General features: G+C 34.9%; 1 protein-coding gene across 1 annotated transcript in view; it reads left to right on the top strand.

Annotated features, from left to right (window-relative positions):
• Positions 1-18,282, top strand: part of LOC103781232 (attractin-like protein 1) — a gene marked incomplete at both ends in the record, with an annotated part of 144,874 nt that overhangs the window by 22,795 nt on the left and 103,797 nt on the right. Inside the window, one exon of the mRNA XM_008948937.1 lies at positions 1,894-2,031. Coding sequence (XP_008947185.1) covers positions 1,894-2,031 — 138 coding nt within the window. The remainder of the gene's footprint in view (positions 1-1,893; positions 2,032-18,282) is intronic.

Genomic DNA, 18,282 nt, shown 5'->3' on the forward strand with positions numbered 1-18,282 from the left:
TTTCTCAATGACATACATATTTTTAGGAAAATCAGTCGATATATAATATTTTAAAATTATGCGCCATGTCAGTTGTAGATTATATTGGTTCTTATTTTCACCTTAACAAAATATATGGATTAGCAGCCAATATACATGACCAAATAATATTATGACTTGCAGCAAACTAAAAATCTAAATAAAAAAATTAAGTAAGGTTACTTTCATTATCCTTTAAATAACACAAAAATTAACAAATACAAAATTAAACTTTAGGAAGAATAGAAAATTTATAAATAGGTGACCCACTGGCTAGAGAACATGAGAACAAAACATTTTCCCTCTGTTATGATACTGTCTTAATTAGGCAATCTTTACTTGTGTGGAACACACATTTAATACCCTATCTTTTTTTCTTTTCATTTATTGAACTGCATTTTTTGTTTTAACATTTGCTTTAAGTAATTTAACATGTAAGACATGGCCAAAACCCAAAATGCAGCTGCTATTCATGATGGTTTTGTGTAGCTTTTTCTGAGAAAGACAACAAACTGCAGAATGGCAAACTGCCTGGAGGAAGACATCACAAAGTTCTGAAAAACAAGTATTCTTAGGAAGGATAAATCTTGTAATTTCTAAAGAGATTTTGTCAAGACAGTAAGAAAAGTTCTGTTCCAGCAGGACAGAAATGTTTGGTACTTGTTTACAAGACTCCATAGGCGTAGCTACAGAAAAAGGAAGAAATTATAAATTTGGGAGGTTTAACAGTTTATGAGTCAAGCCTGGCAATGGCTGTAAATATGTTAAATTACTTAATTCTAAAACAGCTTTAAAAATTTTTGAGTCATGCAGTGAGAAGCCTTTCTTTTTTTTCTAGCCAAGACACCAGTCACCCTGTCATTTTGATTAAAAATCCAAATAAAAAAAAAAAAAGAATAAATCTTATTGAGGTAACTAAGTCCTACACAGCCTTCACCAGTAAAGGATCGACAGGTTTGACATAGTCTGACGTTTGACAAGCTGCTGTAATTGACAGATTGCTAATTTACTGAGCACTGTGAGTTCTGAGGTCCCACTCTATAGAGAGGTCATCCTTCAAAAATCTCTTGGTTGTTCAGCTGAGTCGTGGCTGCAGGATAAATGATTCTGGGAGAATTCACATTGTGATTTCGCTGCACCAACGGTCAGTACTTTCTGAGTTTCTCCAAAACGTGGAGCACTGGAGTGGAGGTGGTGTGCAAGATCAGTCATTTATAAACTTATATGACAAAAAGCAGTTTATGCTTTTAAAGTCAGTCATTAAAACTTTGTCAATAGAAGGCCATTTTTTTACTTTCGTCAAAGTCAACTGCAGTGAGGGGGAACAGGAGCTGTGTGATGTGATCATGATGTCCTTAAACCCCTTAGTATGCCAAAGCTAATGTGAGGATCAGAACTGTTTTTTTCTGCATTCCCTCTCTCCAGTAGATGTAAGTTGGTGTGTGAGTTGTTCATATTCTCTATCACAGTAGCCTTTCAAGTGCTGCACATCTGATTGCAGGTAAGTATAGGGGGTTTTCATTTGGTCTCATGTGATGACCTACTGCCTTCTAACAGTTTTTTTTTTGAGTGACTAGACAGTATTTTAAAGCTATAAGGACTGGATTCAGTCATAATGGAAATAAATACTTGCTCAAACAGCTTAAAATCACACATCACCACATAGTCAACTTCTGTGGTCTTTTGTGTGAATTCATGTCTTGTCACAATGCTGTTTTAAAGAGATTCTATGTCACAAGTACAAATATATATGCTGGTCATTAGTCAAGATTAAATTCCTCAGAATTATGTTCTACTACAATTTTCTAGTCACATAGGAATGATTTTGTTCCCAAGAGCAATTTAATAATAGCTTTTTTTAACATTATATTCTAGCTTGCCAGTGTAATGGCCACAGCACTTGTGTCAACAGTAATGTCTGTGATCAATGTAAAAACTTAACGACAGGAAAGCAATGTGAAACATGCATGCCAGGATACTATGGGGACCCCACAAATGGAGGACAATGTACTGGTAAGTCATTCTGCTGGGAGGAAAAAAAAAAAATTGAAATGACTTCTTATGTAATGTGAGTTTAACTTTTTTAATGTAACATGAAATTAACTTTTCTTTAAAGGTTAAATGTTTATTCCATAGTACAGATGGGTTGATCAGCTAAATTAATGATTCAAAATGAGATTCCTATTATTAAGAGAAACTTTGCATTCAAAATCATTGTTTTGCAGTTGTTGTTTGATCTGGATGCTCTAAGAACAGGATTGTAATTTAAAGATGCTCTCCCAGTTAGGGAAAGGAGGAGAGAGCAACTGTCTTGTGGGAGCAACACCTTAAATCCTGGCATTTCAGAGAGGCATAATTTCATTCTGTGTAAACGGTCCTATTAAAAACAGTGAGAAGGTGCTTATAAATGAACTGCAGTATGTTCATTACCATAATGTCTGATAGCACTGGTTTATATAAAGGTGTGATCCCAGTGGAAAAATGATGCATTTAATAGACCCTCAGGCCCTGCTTGTGTATAGTTCAAACATCAAAACCTGATACACTGAGGATTGTAAGGCACCCTAACCTACTCCATCTATTTAGTTGTGTAACTGCTGTGTTGGAGGGTTTTCTTTGAAGTAAAAGAAAGAATGAAACCAAATACTCCATATGGGTTTTGTATGTTGCTGTAGGGTTGCTTTTTTACTTGCACGGGTGATTTTAAGGTTGACAGTTACTCCTTCCTGTATAACTAAATGGGGGAAGGGTATATTCAATATGAAAAGTCATTAAGGTAGTTGAAATTGAATCTAGGACGGTGCTAGAGAGTTTTGTCCCATGAGTTTTTCTTCTCTATTATTGATGTTTCCTTAACTGGACCTTTGCTTCTCATTAGAGAGTTCCTCAGTTCTTTACCATGCAGTAGTCAATGCATTAAGCTGCACATCTGGTAAACTCAGGCACAATATGTAGAAAGTGTGTTCAAAGGGATGGAAAGATTAATGTCTACCCCTATTGACAGTTGCACATTTTGCTGGCACTTTATGATGCTTTAAATAATTCTTAATAGTTCTCTTATTTCCTGAAGTTGACAAAATGTTCTTTTGCTGTCTGTATCACCTTTATGGCAAAATGACATATTAATATAGCTTTTATTCTTCAGGGATACATTAGCTATCAACCAAATAAGCATTCCATCACCTTCAATGAATTATGTGTAGTGTAATAATGGCCAAAATAAATTTATAAGACCCGTAAGATTATAAATTTTACAATCTGTTTTTTCAGCCTTAGTCTGTAAGAGTACATATTTTTATTGGTAGACATGATTTTAACAGGAGATATTTAGACTAAAGAATGCTTTACAAAATAAAGATGTAATTATTTTGAGGGTTTATCTGCATTGGTATATTGTGCTTTGTAGTACAGAGTCCATAAATCTGTTTAAGTCTTTAAGACATTTTGATGAATGTGGTCATTATGAACTGTTAGATTTTCTTCAGTATCATGAATTTGGTTTCTGTGATAGAGGTACCCAAACTATGGGCTAGGGAGTTCTGCAGGAAAAAAATATTAGTGATCCATAGATAAATCAAATCAATTTTACTTGTATTTTAGGGGATGTTGGAACTGTATTTTAAATCAGGCAGTGTGCAAATATGAAGAAGAAGAGAGATTGTTCTATTTTTTTTTCCTCCTTCATTCTGGTAATGCTTTTGGTAACACAGAAAAAAAAAAATGAAAACAACTGCAAATTAAAACCATAATTAAAGTAAAACCATGAGGAAAATATATGAGTGGAAGAAAGGGCAACCCAGTCAGAAGCTGAACTTATAAGTGTGACTGAAATAATTAGAAAATGAGACAGGAAATATTATGGAATAGCTAATAAAAGGAAAAAAAAAATCATGAAGAACTGAACAAAACCAGTCATTCTCATAGTTCTGTGTTGTGTCACTTTCATCTGCTGAGTTTCTGGCAGGACCCTAACAACATTTCTTTTCTACTAAAACTCATCCTTCTCTATGAGGGTGTTTGAGCATGTGGTGCATTTTTTTCTGTGGAGCTCCTGAGTTATTTCTGTGAGGATCCGTATTTAAAACTTTTTTAAGGAATGACAACATAGTGACTGTAACTCTTAAAGTACGTCTGTAATTCCATAATATTCTTCACATGACAAGTTGCTATAGTTGCAAAGGTGTAGCTTGGTTATGAATTGGAGAGCAGTTGATGCTGACAAAGATGTACTTGATCTCTGCGTTTGAGAGGCAAACTGTTATAAACTAGGAGGAAAACTAAGAATTATTCTCATGACACAAAATATTCTTTTTCCCAGTGTCCTGACAAAAGTACTTTGTATTCAGTACACATTATGTATTCTGCTGTTGTGATCTGTGTACTTATAGGTAAAATCTGACCTCCCAGCTTAGTCTGACTATTGGTGATATAGATGAAAAAGATTTACAAGAATAGCTTCCTTTTATTTTCTAGGCTGGATTAGGCTTTGTTGTTCCTTTGGTCCCTGATGATCTTGAAAGGAAGGAGAAGGAGATATATAGCATGTCTTTCAGCCCTTGGAAAACTTTTCATTTTGTTAACTCTAAATCCTAAATCCTGTTTATTCTTCTAGGATGTCATTCAAAAAACTGTAAAAGAAGCTCACTATCCACCCCTGACTGGTCAATTCTGTTCTGTCCTTTGTCCAGGAATAGAAAACTGTACAAATATAACTGTTTTCCTTATTCTGCTCTAGGAATAATGACACCTTTAGACCAGTCATCAGGTAACTGATGCATTCGTAGTGGTATTGTATAATGTTATGCTATCAAATTGTTATGGGATGAGTAACAGTGGCTATAGGAAAAAGTTATAATTCACATTTCAGAAAGTTTTGAATAATTATGATTAAGGAATGGATGAAAAAAAAGGACTTTTTCCGGATTTTCATTCACTATAATTGCTGATATTTCAAGAGCTTGAAAATAAATCTAAGGATTCACTTTGCATCCTGATATGATGCAGCCTTGGTAGATCTGACAAACCTAAAAAGAAGGACAGAGAAAAGAGGAAGGCATAATAACAGGTTTAAAATATGCAAAAGAAGCTGAAAAGAGAGAATGATGTTAAAGTGCCTTCCCTCACGCCCCAGTTCTGGTTGAGGAAGAAGTAATGGGATTAGGTCACAAGAAAGGTTAAAGTGGAATACAGGGAAAACTTTATGCTGGTTAAATTGTAAAATAGATTACCATAAAATATTATGAAATCTGCATTACCACATATTTTATGTTTAAAAATTTTCAAACTCCTCTAGCTTTGGAAAAGGATAAAAGACTAGCTGATTCCACATGTTCATCTCCAGTCCTAAGTTTCAAAATATTCTTGGAGCCTGAGGTCTATAACGCAGGACAGTATTGAGTAAAGTATTCCAGTTATATAAAAAAATGATCTATGGATAGCAAAATTAATATGGCTATTTGGCATACTGTGAGTGCTTAATGAAGATGTTACTAAGTCTTACATGTTACTTATTTTGGAATCAGCAGCATTTTTGTTATTGTTGCATTAAAGAGCTTTCCATCTGACACAATTTACTCTGTGATTGACCCTCTCTCTGGTTTATGTTTGTTAGAAGTGTTGTATGTGGGTTGCCAATGGGCAATGATTTAACAAGGATCATGATTTTTTCATTACTGTGGGTTTTCCATAAAAAGTACCATGCCTAATACCAATTATTAATTTAAATTCTGTCACTTGAAGTCTCTCTTCTGTACAGAGAATGAGAGAGTTTGTGTTCTTGGTGCATACATGACCTTATATTCAGTAGTCCTAACATGTGGCTTGCAGTAAAGATGTATGGAATCCTTCAGTTCTTTATGAGATTTCATTGTACAAATATCAAGTTTGAATTATTTTTATATTTGATTGATTGATGCAGTCTATTAAAAAACAGCAATAAATTGCAAAAGCATTTTATTTGACATAAAAGAAAGTTCTGCAACTGTAATTTATTACAGTTATCTGCTCTTATACTGATTTTAAATTGTTTCAGGTACTTATGTTTGTGATGTAAAACAGGTAGCCAAAATATAAAAAGAAATTAATCTCTTAACTGACATTAAGGTACATTTTTAGTTACATAAGAAGATTTACATTCTTTGCTGTAAATATATAATACACAGCGCACAAATTAGTAAGTCCAGACACTGCACGTTCTCAAGATTTGTAAGTTAAAGCCCCTGTATGGCAAATGAAAGTGTAAAATTGTAGTACTAACAAAGTTACCACATAAATCTATGGCATCCTTTTTAAAAGCTGGCCCAATGTGCAAGAAAATAAGAGGGCATCCAGAGATGAATTCTGAACATGAGACAATAGAGTGCGTGAGCAAGAGACAGGCTTTGGGTTCCAGACCAAGCACCAGTTCTGTCTACCTCTTACCTGACTAATCGCTCTCACATGTAGGGAACCTAGGAAGCCTTCTACTCTGAGATTTTGAAGAGTTGGAGGACAGATATTCCAAAGAACTTTGATTAATTTCTAATATCTGCTACTCAAGTCCCATCTGAAGTACAATTTCAAAGGCATGAATTTCAAAATCTAGTAACAGAAAAGTCATTATTACCTATTGTTGGATTTTGGCAATCAAACAGCTCTGACTGTATACTGGAATGGATACTGGTTTGCTGCCTCAGTTTCTGTTAGTATTATGTTTTCTTCAAGGTCTTGTTCTGTCATGCATATTCCCCAGACATGCCATACAATGTTTTTGTAGGAATTCTAGGAAAAATAGTTACGTGGACTTCATACTGCAACATAAAGTAACGGGCAAAAGCATAGGAGATGGCTTGGAACAATTTTGTGTAATCTTGGCAACATTTTTTAGCATTATTTTCAAATTGATTAATCATCTGCTTAGTTGTCAATGTTAAAAAAAATTACTGTAGCTGCTTATTGTCTTGTCAGTTTTCTTTATGCAAGATATTTTTAAAAATTATTCTTAAAATGTATGAGATGCCAGGAGAGATTTCTTTACAGTAACTTATGACACACTATGAATGTATAATACATTTAATAAGATAATGTAAGCACTTTGCTGTATTGCCTTTTTTTTTCCTAAAGTGATAACACTGATAACAGCGTTCAGTTTTGGTGTAATTGTTAATACTGTTGGAGTTGTTTTTGCAGTAATAGAACTGTGAGCACCAGCACAGCAGAAACGTTGTGTTTTAGCTGGCGCAGCTGGCTCTCTAAGCAGCTTTGAAAGGCATGGTGTTTGTTTAAGACACTGATGACCGTTTGATAAAAGTCTCCTACCAGATAGGATGTATGGGTGAAGTTTTTTAAGCGAGTCTGGAGCACTCCTATTGCTTTATCAGATATGTCCCCTTCTCTGCTATCATGCAGTTGGGCGTTTTCAATTGTAAAGGCCACAGCTTCTGCCCATAATTGATTTGTAATCATTCTGATTGGAAAGGTGAAGTTTATTATTTACTGGAAACATTTAATTTTTCTACCAGATCTTCAAACTATTAGTGAAAGTGAACATGTTTCTAGTGAGTGTACACCATGGGCACATCAAACCAGTAGCATCCACAGCCAGGTCAGAGATCTGGGTGCCTTTCTTATTACTCCAGTGTGTAGAGTGAAGGACAGAATAAATCTGAGGGTTTTTGCTATTCTATAGCTCCCGGCTCTTTGAGAGCATGCCTTTGTAGTGTCTCCTTCTTTTGCACATTGTGTCACTCAGTACTTTTCACCTATGTTTGTGTATGTGTGTATGTGCATATGTCTACACATACTACTCCCTGAATTTGTTCCACACGAACTTTACATCTATGCATTAGCCATCCACCTTCCGTAAAAGTGCCTCAAGATATTTAAAAACCAACCAAACAAAAAATAGGTATCGATGAAAGACTTAAGTTGTTATATTACCTTTAAGGTACCTTGACTTAGGTGAAATTTACCCTAGCAATAAAAGATGTATTTGTGATTATTTGTGTTGGTTCAAAGAAGAAAGAAACCCAAAAACCTAGTGACTTGTTGGCACCTAAGATACATGTTCACTAACAGGAGGAAGATTCATGGTGTTCAAATCTTGCTGCTCAAAGGATGTAATTATTCTCCTGAGTAACTGACAGCTGAGATGTGGAGGTTTTGAGAGAAAAGGCAGAAGTTATTTCTTCTAGTGTCTATGAAAGAGAGACATCAAAAAGATGTTAAACTCATCATGGCAGCTAATTGAAAATGGTCTCCTTGGTTTTCAGGTTCTATCTAACTTTGAAGGATGTCTGCTGGGTAGGGTTACAGATTGTTTTTCTCTGGCACTCTTTTTGACATTTTTACCTATTCAGCAGTAGCAGCTTTGTAACGTTTTCATCCTGACAATCCATGGAGGAACTGAAACCGATTTCCTTCCTTCCCTGTCTGTCCAAAAGAAATACTATTAAAAGCTCCTGTGAGCACTCTCAAGGACAGAGCCCTGTTCCTATTGAGCACTAAAGGCAGTGTGTTAATTAGGAAAAAAAAAAAAAAAAAGTCAGTTTCATTTGTAAGGAGCACATGTGTATTACAGTGAAGTTATTTCTGTAGGCAGCACATCTAAGAAACCCCACAATTACTTGAAGTAATCTGTAGTCTGATTTATTAGAACACAAGCATCAACTTGAACAAGATTATCTATGGAAAACCAATTGGAAATAGATCCAGCTTTTGCTACCAGATAATTTCAAGGTGGATGTCCTTCCTTCCCAGTTTTCTTTCCAATCCAACAACTTCTTGCTGTCTCCAAGTGCAATCAGACTCCATAAAATCCACACTAGTTCATAGGAAAGTCTCTTTTTTTCCTCTCCTCCAGTTTGTTGTGCTTCTGCTCTTTGGTATAGATAGGTCTCTTCTTCTCTGAAACATCCCCTGATTTCTACTCCAGCTTCAGGTTTTCTTCTTTTTGTCATCTTATCTCTCAACCCTGCCTGATGCTCCCAGTACTTTTTGCAAAGCTTGTAATTTTCATTTTTATCCAAGATAGAAGCAATTTCCTTTATCACCTAGAGAGTACAAAGTAGCCCGTAGTGTCCAGGACAATGTGAACAGGCAGTATTTCTGTTTGCTCTCTAGCCATATTCTCAGAATATATACAGCAGATACATTAGCATTTTGAAAGGCCTTAGTGCTAGAATGCTTCTTGCTCCAACCCAGAGAAAGCATGGAAAACTGTACTGTAACAGGAAGCATAGGATGAATCCAAACATTGGATCATCACTTCCACAGCACCAGTCAGGGCAAAACTGATGGGAGGTGCAGAGCTGCTCACAGGTAGTAGCGTGTCCCCTCCCTGTCCAGCCCTCTGAATTCCACTCTGCAAAGGATGGGATTAAACAGAAGTGATTGCAACAACATAAAGAGCATCTTACTGAAGCAGTGAAGTAATTACTGCACGAAGCTTCCCAGGCTATTTGTACCACACATGCAGTTTTTGTGTGTATTGCAAATAAGAAAATATAGAATCGTAAAACATTATAGTGAATGGAACTGAAGAAAAATTTACAGCTCAAAATAAATCACATGAATACTCATACCAGCTGAGGTCAACTTGTAATCAACCCTCTAAAACGAAATTTACTTGGATCAAGGTATTATGAGACACTGTTCCAACTTTGCACACTGAAGATCTTCAACTAGCCAATGAATATGAAAGCAATGGAGAGATCCCTTGTCAATAACTGTTTACACACATGACAAGACGGGATCTTAGTGGTAACTTAAACATAACTTTGAAGAATTCTTGCAAAGTTTTCAGAAATAGGCATTATCTTCCCTTAGGATGGTGTGTGGAACCAAAATGTGATGAGCTACACAAATCAAATCACTCATGTGATCTACTACACAAGTCTGTTACAAGTGCTATATACCTGTAAAATAACAGGACATGAAGAACAGAAGTTTTGGAATGTCTGGTCTTTGGTCTTTGATGCCTCAGCATGCACTGTTTTCAAACCACAAAACAGCTGAGGTTTGAAGAGACCACTGGAGATCATCTGGTCCAATCCCTTGCTCAAGTAGGGCCACCTAGAGCCGGTTGTCCAGGACTGTATCCACAAGGCTTTTGAACATCTCCAAAGAGGGGGGTTCCACAGCCTTGCTGGGCAATCTGCTCCAGTGCTCAGTCGTGCAAGAAAAAGAAATCCCATTTTGCAGTAGTGGTGGGTTTTTGGTTTCTTTTTATTTTTTTTTTTTCCCATTTTTCTTTAAAGTGTTGAATAGAGATAAAGGCACCGATTGTTTATTTTTACATAATACCTTGTTATAGAAGAAAAACACTTATATTAACATCAACTAAAATGATGGAATTTGTCTTTAGTAATAGGTAGAGAGGTTCTTAGTATGTATGAAATATAAAGAAAAGAGATCATAGAACAATAAGATACTCAAAAGAAGTGTTATATTTCTTTTTGTAGACAGATTGCTAGTATAATTATGGATAAGCACTTCTTTTTTTTAAAAAAAAAGTTCTTTTCCAAAGGTGATTTGAAAATTTATTTTTCTTCCTTAGTGAATGCTGTTTATTTAACTGTTTGAGGTAGTCTGAATACTGAATGAATAAAATGCCTATATTTATTTGGCTTAGTCATGAACTTCAGTTAAATTCACTCCAATCAGAATATGTTCCATACAAGTTCCGGGCTACTAAAGCAGAAGAAAAAAATGGATTGCCATAAGGGAAATTTATCTGAGAAACTTGGAAAATGAAGTCTTAAATTATTGCTCCAGTTATTTTTGACTGTCAAGGAAAATGTGCTGAGCAAACTTTTCAGTATGCTATTAATTGTGTATACGTATAATTTTCTTTTTGCTTTGTTGTAGATTAGCCCTGTGTTATAAAGCATGATTTCTAGCATAATTAATTATAAATTTAAATCTAAAACTCAACTACAAGTAGGAACATGTTATAGGTATGTTTGTATCCCATAACCTACTTATACTCAGATTAATCCTAGGTGAAGGACCTGAGTTACACTTCAAGAAAAATGTTATTGTCAAGCTGTATTTAGATGCCTGTAATGTCATGGGAGGAAAAAAGAGTAATAAATCACTGAGTGTAACATTCCTCATGATTAACCTCCAGAGAGAGATTATTTGGGTGGCTGTGGGATTTCATAAGGTTTTGACAGGATGTCTGTTTGGCATACTTAAACTTTTTGATGATTTTCCTTGCTTGTATACAGAGGACTTTTATAAACTTTGTGTCAAGCACAACTTTTTTAAGCTAATGCTTGATTCCCTAGATTTGATTTTACTTACTAAATCAGGATATGTGCATTCATTGCAAAGTGGCCTGTTTTTAGGAACAGCAAGCATGGGAAAGTATTAGTTGAAGGACCAGCTTAGGATTGCTATTGAAAAAGTTTGTGTTTGTGCAGAACTGCTCCCTGACCGTGTGGTGGGTTGACCCAGCCAACAGCTAAGCATCACTCACCACTTGGTCACTCCCTGACCCCTACAGGTGGGTGGAGAGAGAGTCGAGAGAGCAGAGGCATAAAAACTCAGGGGTTAAGATAAAGACAGTGTAAGAAGGGGAGGAAAAGAGGTGTGTGGGAGGGAACCAAACCAAGTGAAGTCAGTCACCCCCTTCCCACAAGTGGACCAATGCCCAGCTAGTTAACCAAATGATGGCTATCTCCAAGACCACTGTCTCCCCTCCCAGTTTTTTATTTCTGAGTATGACATTGCATGGCATGGAATATCCTTTTGGTCACTTTGTGTCAGCTGTCCAAGGTGGCATACACTCCTATCCACATGGCAATATTTTTTTGATTATCACCCTAATCAGAAGGTTGTAAATTCAACCTAGTCTTGAAGTTCTGACCATTGAAACTGTTTTGTTATTCTTAAAGGTGAGTAAAATAAGTTAGTTGAAGTGTCTTTCCACCCTATACAATCACAATATAATTGTGTAGCTGTATGTCTAGTCACCAATTTTATCAACTCCAGTTTTGTTCCTTAAGCCTGATTGCAACAGTGTGTTGCTTTGCATAAATGTAACTTCAGAGCTGATTGTAATTTACAGCAGTGGAGTGAGAACAAGGTAGCTTTTTTTTTTTTTTTTAAAAAAAAAGAAAAATAATAGCAGGAAAACCTATTTCTGAAATTTTACAAGTGTGCAATAAATGCCACATGCTTAATCTAAACTTTTAAAGGTCTGTTATGCATCAAAATACCTGAAATAGCACAAGCTGTGACTATCCTTTTTACTACCTTAATCTGTTTAAGTAGTAGGCATTTTGTGCTTATTCAGCATCTTAGCCTGAGAACTAAGAATTCACGCATCCTTTAACTGATCACCGCTTATTACTTTTGCAGATATTGAACAGATAAAACAGTTTGATTTATGCTATATTCCTTTATCTCTGTGCATGTTTTATCTTTTCACAAGGATTAATGATAATTCTATTGCTTTATGTTGGTGATCAAGTCCTCCTGCATGTTATTGTGTAACAGTTTCTGGCAATGATAAATGAGTTGCTGGGCATTCTTATTTTTGTGTTTTTCAGGTTTGCATTCTATAATTTTATTTTATGGAATAAGGAATATTTATAAAATGTGTTTCTGATGTGCTGTCTCAGTTGTGTTTTGGTATGTTACTATCCTAATGAAATTTCTAAAGTCATTGGTTTCCAAAAGATGTTCCCAGGGGAGGTAGGCAGGGCATGATTTAGAAACTTTCAGCTATCCAGAAATATAGTGATTTTGTCTGCCTCATACAAGCAAACATTTTACCTTGTGTTGAAAGAGATGTCAAGAACTCAGATAGGTGCTGTGTCTAGGCTGAGAAGATGCTTGCCTCTGATTGAGGGTTGACAGTTGTAAGCTGAAGATGACATTTTCTTAAATTACTGTTACTTGATCCTCAGACAAGCATTTGGCTACAGCCAGAGTCCTCTTGTCCCAAATGTAATAGAAATAAATACAAAAAAAGTGGGCATTTTGTTTGTAATTTCTGAAACTACCCTTCTAGATGTTTCTGGGTGCTGAGAAGCTCTCATTCTCTCTTGTTGCAACTACTCACAACTTCCCTATTATTCTCATAGTTTTGAATGCAGAGAAATCTACGTTCTGTCAGAAATTCCAGCATCTCTGTAATTCTTGCCCAGGAAATCCCACAGCTGTGTCTCCTGACAGCTGGTCAGTCTGACGTGTAACACACAGCATTTTATCTTCTAAGACTGACTGAAAGTTTACAGCCTAAAAGAAGTCTTATTTTTTTTTTTTTTTTAAATTTGTTTACGTACCCATCAATTTAAATTAGATCAGAGGCTGCACGTAGATCAGAGAGCTACGACAGAACCTCCCAATGTAGCAGGAGACCATGTACTTTCCTGTTTGAATCCCTACAGGTGAATAAGCCAGTGGGATGGAAGAGTCAAGTAGTAATAATTTCACATTTGAATGGTCATCCCTCTCTCTAAGGGGACTTGGAAACCCCCTACAGGCTGCTGAGAAAATAGCTTTGGAGTCATCACACAACTCTTTTCCAAGTGGTAGAATGAAGATTCTCAAAAATCTCTTGCTGTGTCATTTCTGCTTGATTGCAGTTGATTCTGCCTTCATTTTCTGCATAGTAGATGCAATGCATTACAATGGCAGACAGCATTAGTTATTTAAGGGGAAAAAAGCTTCACTCACAGTTGAATGCATTAAAAATCAGTTGTATTTTGTACCTCCTAATGGCTAACACAGCAAAATGATTTGCTGACTTCTTCACATTTTGTGGCATTTTTGTCTGATAAATTGTGTAAGTCATTTTTCTTCTCTGGGCTTTTACTCTGAATGACCAAATGCACACAAATAGTTGCAATCACTGTTGATTTCAGTTGTTTTTCGTCTTAGAGTGGAATTTTTTTTGTCATTTAAAGCCACTGTGAATAGCTACTGAATGGTTTTAAATTGTTTTGCTTTTCGTGCTGCCTTATAATAATCTGTGATTTATTTTTCTTCTGTTATAATTTAGGAAGTTATACATTCTCTTTAGAGAGAGGGGAAAAAAATAGAAGCCTTTTGATAAAAGGAGTGTTTTGGATAAAATTTTCAAAATAGTAGAGAAGCTTCTGTCTTTTTCAAGAAAATTTTAAAAGATACAGTTTTAAAAAAAAATGCTGAGCCTTTGGTGTCTGAAAAAGTCTTCTTAAACACATCTCAGATTGGACAAACAAAGACAAAATCATCAGTTTGTGTTTTTCCTTAAAAAAACCCAACCAAACAAAAAAAACCAACAACCCCCACTGAAATGACTTCTTTTTTTAAAGTAATTCTAATCTTTTCCTTATGCTTTAATGTATGAAGCCTCTTCACAAGCAGGAAAATGAAGAGCAATTTAAGGAATAATATTTTTAATCTTGTAGGCATGTGAAAGAAACAGCTCTTTTAATGTTTGTATGCTTAAAGAACTGCACTGCACATCAGATACAGAGTTTGTTTTTTGACTTGAATTCACAAAACCTGCAGCTAAACCTACTGTAAAATTTGTAGGCTGTTTATTTTGTAATAATGTACCATATTTAAGAATGAAAGGAATGAAAGAATGACAAGGAAAATAAGTAGGACATGTTAAACTTATTTCCAAATAAAGTGCTCTTAAAGTTTTCACCTGGAATTTTCAGTTTTACATGTTCAAAGTGTACAAGTTTTAGTTTTTCACACAGATTAACATGGGGAAAATAAAATTTGTACTACTGCAGTGCATGAGTACTTGTGGAAATATTTTTATTTGGCATGGTTTCTCAGTAGAAAATAATATCCTCTATGCACATTATTCCTGGATGATCCCAAGAGCAAGCTGTGAATGTTCTGCACTATTGTTCAGCATTGGCATGAAAGATTCAGGCAGAGCAAGACTCGTGTTAATTGGTTAATATTTTATTCAGTTCATAACAAGGAAAAGTATCCTGCCTTTCATTGTTAATCTTCTGTTACGTTTTCATCATCTACTTGTATAAAACAAAAGCATGTTTTTCCAGGCTGTCTTTATAATGTGAATTGTTGATGATTTAAGACAGATTTAGTATGATTGTTTGAGAGGTATTTATTGCAAACAAGCAAAAAAATCAGTTCACTTTTCACTTTATGCTTTAAACATAAGAATTAATGAAATACAAACACCGGAGAGCTATTTTACCATTGTAAAAGTGGCTTAAGAATAAATATAAGCCTTTAAATGGAGAAGTCTGCCATAAGATCATGTGGGTATAACCAAATTCAATCTTGCATTCTGCAACCAAAGGTCAGCCTGCTTGTTGTTTTGTAGAGTTGTTTGGGGTTTTTAAAAATAAATATACTTCTGGAATATATCAGTCCAAAAAGCTAAGGAGACTTAATTTGTGATTTCCAGATAGCTTGACTGTGTTACAGAGTAATGCTTTTCATGAAAAAGGTAATTACCTCACTAGTAGTCAAATGATCTCACTAGGCTGAGGTCATAGACAAGTGAACTCTGTAAAACTGTTAAAATCACATATGGACTTGAATCAGATGCTGTTTTGGAATGGGAAGTGGCGAAGGACAAGAACATTTCTGTAATCACCAGTTTAGCCTCTAAAATGCCCAGGAAAAGCAGAGGGCAGGCTGCCCTGCAGGATGAGACAACTATTGAAAAAATTGTGACTTGTGGAGTGTCTAATCGTACAAAAATAGCTGGCAGAGTGATTTGGTGTACTTGCCTTTTCCAGGAAAAAAATATATCTGCTAATAGATCTAGAAAAATGTTAACCTATTTTTTATTAATATTTGGAATAGCTGACCTTGCTTTAAGTGATATTATATATATGTGGCTTGGTTGGTTGGAGAATTCCTGCATATGTAGATTCTCTCTCTGTCTCATATTGCTTGATACTGTGTCAATACACATAGGTATGTTTTTTGTCTTGTGCTCTTATTCAGTTATAAAAATATAAATTTATTTGAGACCAGAGGAAGATAAAACACAAGAAAAATCAAGAAAAATGAAAATAAAATGAGTCATATATATATCTTAATTAGTCTAATAACACTGATTTATTATGAGGTTTAATCATGTCACTATAAAATGACAGTTGCATTTGATCTGCATGTAGAGCAGTCCTTTCTAATACCATATTTTTCTTTTGTTTTAATTTTAATTGTACCATTATTTTTATTGCTTATGCTTCACAGGAGTTCTTTAGCTTAATTTTAATGTTACTCAATTAGTGATATTGCATAAGTGTTGGGCACTTCTGTTTGCTTTTACATTGCCTGTCTCAAAAGTTGAATGGATGTATTTCCTATAAAAGTGATCATTGAATGCTAAAAGAGTTATCAGGGGATTCCAGCTGAATATACATTTCTAGAAAAATAAGTGACTAGACAGTTTTGCAATATCACTAATGTAGAAAATTTTCTCAGAAGGGCAGTTCTTATATGAGCAGACTAATGGATTATGTAACTGAACATTTACAGTGAAATTGAGCATTACAATGTTATATCTAATACATGTTTATACTTTCTAGTTCTTTTGTAGCCTAGCTGCATGAGACTCTATCCCCTTTTTTTTGATGCGACACGTTTTTTGATGCAACTTATGCATTGCATGTTAGCAAAATAACGAAGTATAACCCCTCAATATTTAATAGCATTTTCATAACTTCTCTTTAAAAAAAAAAATAAAAAACAAACCAAACCAACAACAAACCCACGAAACAAACCAGTAAGCTATCTGTATGAAATTATACATGTGCAGCCACTGGTTTAGTAGTCTTTGAAGTAAGCAAACATATTAAGTTAAAGTACTATTTGCAGTGAGCTCTGTTTGAGAGAAAAATTGCTCTTGCAGCTATATGTTGGAGATGGGGGCTAAGCAATAAGTGTTTTTAAATTCAATTGTCTAAAATGCATACTTCATGGAAATAGTGATGGGTATTCTTTTGTTGTCAGCATCAGCAAGAATATTTATATGCTGAGCTAGCAACTCCAAATCAATCATACTGTGGATTTATTATTTAATACATTCTATGGGGTTGTGATTTTGCAGCATGGATTTACTCAGCTGGATTATATGGTTTTCATATAATCTTTCTGTTCCACTAGAATCTGCATGTTGTATAGAAGAGTAGTGTGAACTGCTATTTCCCTAAAAATAGAGTAGATGTTTCCAGGGTGTTTAATTTGTTGTTCTTTTTAAATCTCTGTCATCATTTCAGGTAGTATGTAAAAATAACATGACAAAAATAGGTTAAAAAGTCTATATTTTAAACCATAGATCATTTATTTATTTAAAAATAGATAATGATTAATAAAATGTTTGCATGTTAGTTAAGTATTCAAAATAGCTGCTTAAACTAAAGCACATGTGCATAATAGAAACCCAAGTTAGAGATGAGTGTGTACAGTAAAGTAAAGATTCTCCCTTAATCACCTTTGTCATCCTGTGGCCACCTTCTGTTTTTCCTTCGTTCCTCTGAAACTGAGTTCATGTACCTGGAGCATGATACAATGACAATGTAGGAGGAAGATGACTGCAAGGTTTACTACTAAAGTTCACTCATTATCTGCACTAAAATATTTGATATTAATATGATCTTAACTTTAGAATCTTGCCAGTCCATCTAAGTGATCATTTACAGCATCTAAAGAAGATTTAGTTTGTAAGGTGCATCTATACCTGGAACATAAAAGTGCTCAGAAATCATTAAACTTTAACCTGGATGCAGTTTATACAGTATTGTGTACTTGTCTTTCTCAGTCATGATGGTGGTGAATGAATGGTGCCAAAATACTGCATATCAAGTTTCTGGTCTTACTTACAAGAAGAATTTTTGTAGCCAATATGATTTTTGAAAAATATACATATCAAATAACTTATATAAATTTTGAAAGATGATTTAAAGAATGTACACGTTTGGGTGTCATGTTGCAACATTAAGTAAAGTCTCCATCAGAGCTGGACAATATATTTTGAATCAAAATATATCTGTTTATATTCTGTGCCTGAGTTTCTCACACACAGAATTGTGACAGCTCCAATCTCCAGCTTTTTGTTTTGTTTTTTCCATGTTTCATATACTGCAATTTGTTTTGGAAGGTGTTAAGGCTAATGACAATTCTTGCCTAATGGAAGGTTCTGAAATCCAGCAGAAGCTGGCATTTACTTTGAGTCTTAAGCTTGTCTTTATAATTAAAAGCTCTGCACGGCATGAATTATGAAACAGGGAATGACAGATGTTCTTCTTACCCATGGGGCAAAAGGAGCCATGATATACTATCAATTCCTGC

Source organism: Merops nubicus, unplaced genomic scaffold, assembly GCF_000691845.1.
Source record: "Merops nubicus isolate BGI_N331 unplaced genomic scaffold, ASM69184v1 scaffold6821, whole genome shotgun sequence".
In the NCBI taxonomy this organism is placed as follows: domain Eukaryota; kingdom Metazoa; phylum Chordata; class Aves; order Coraciiformes; family Meropidae; genus Merops; species Merops nubicus.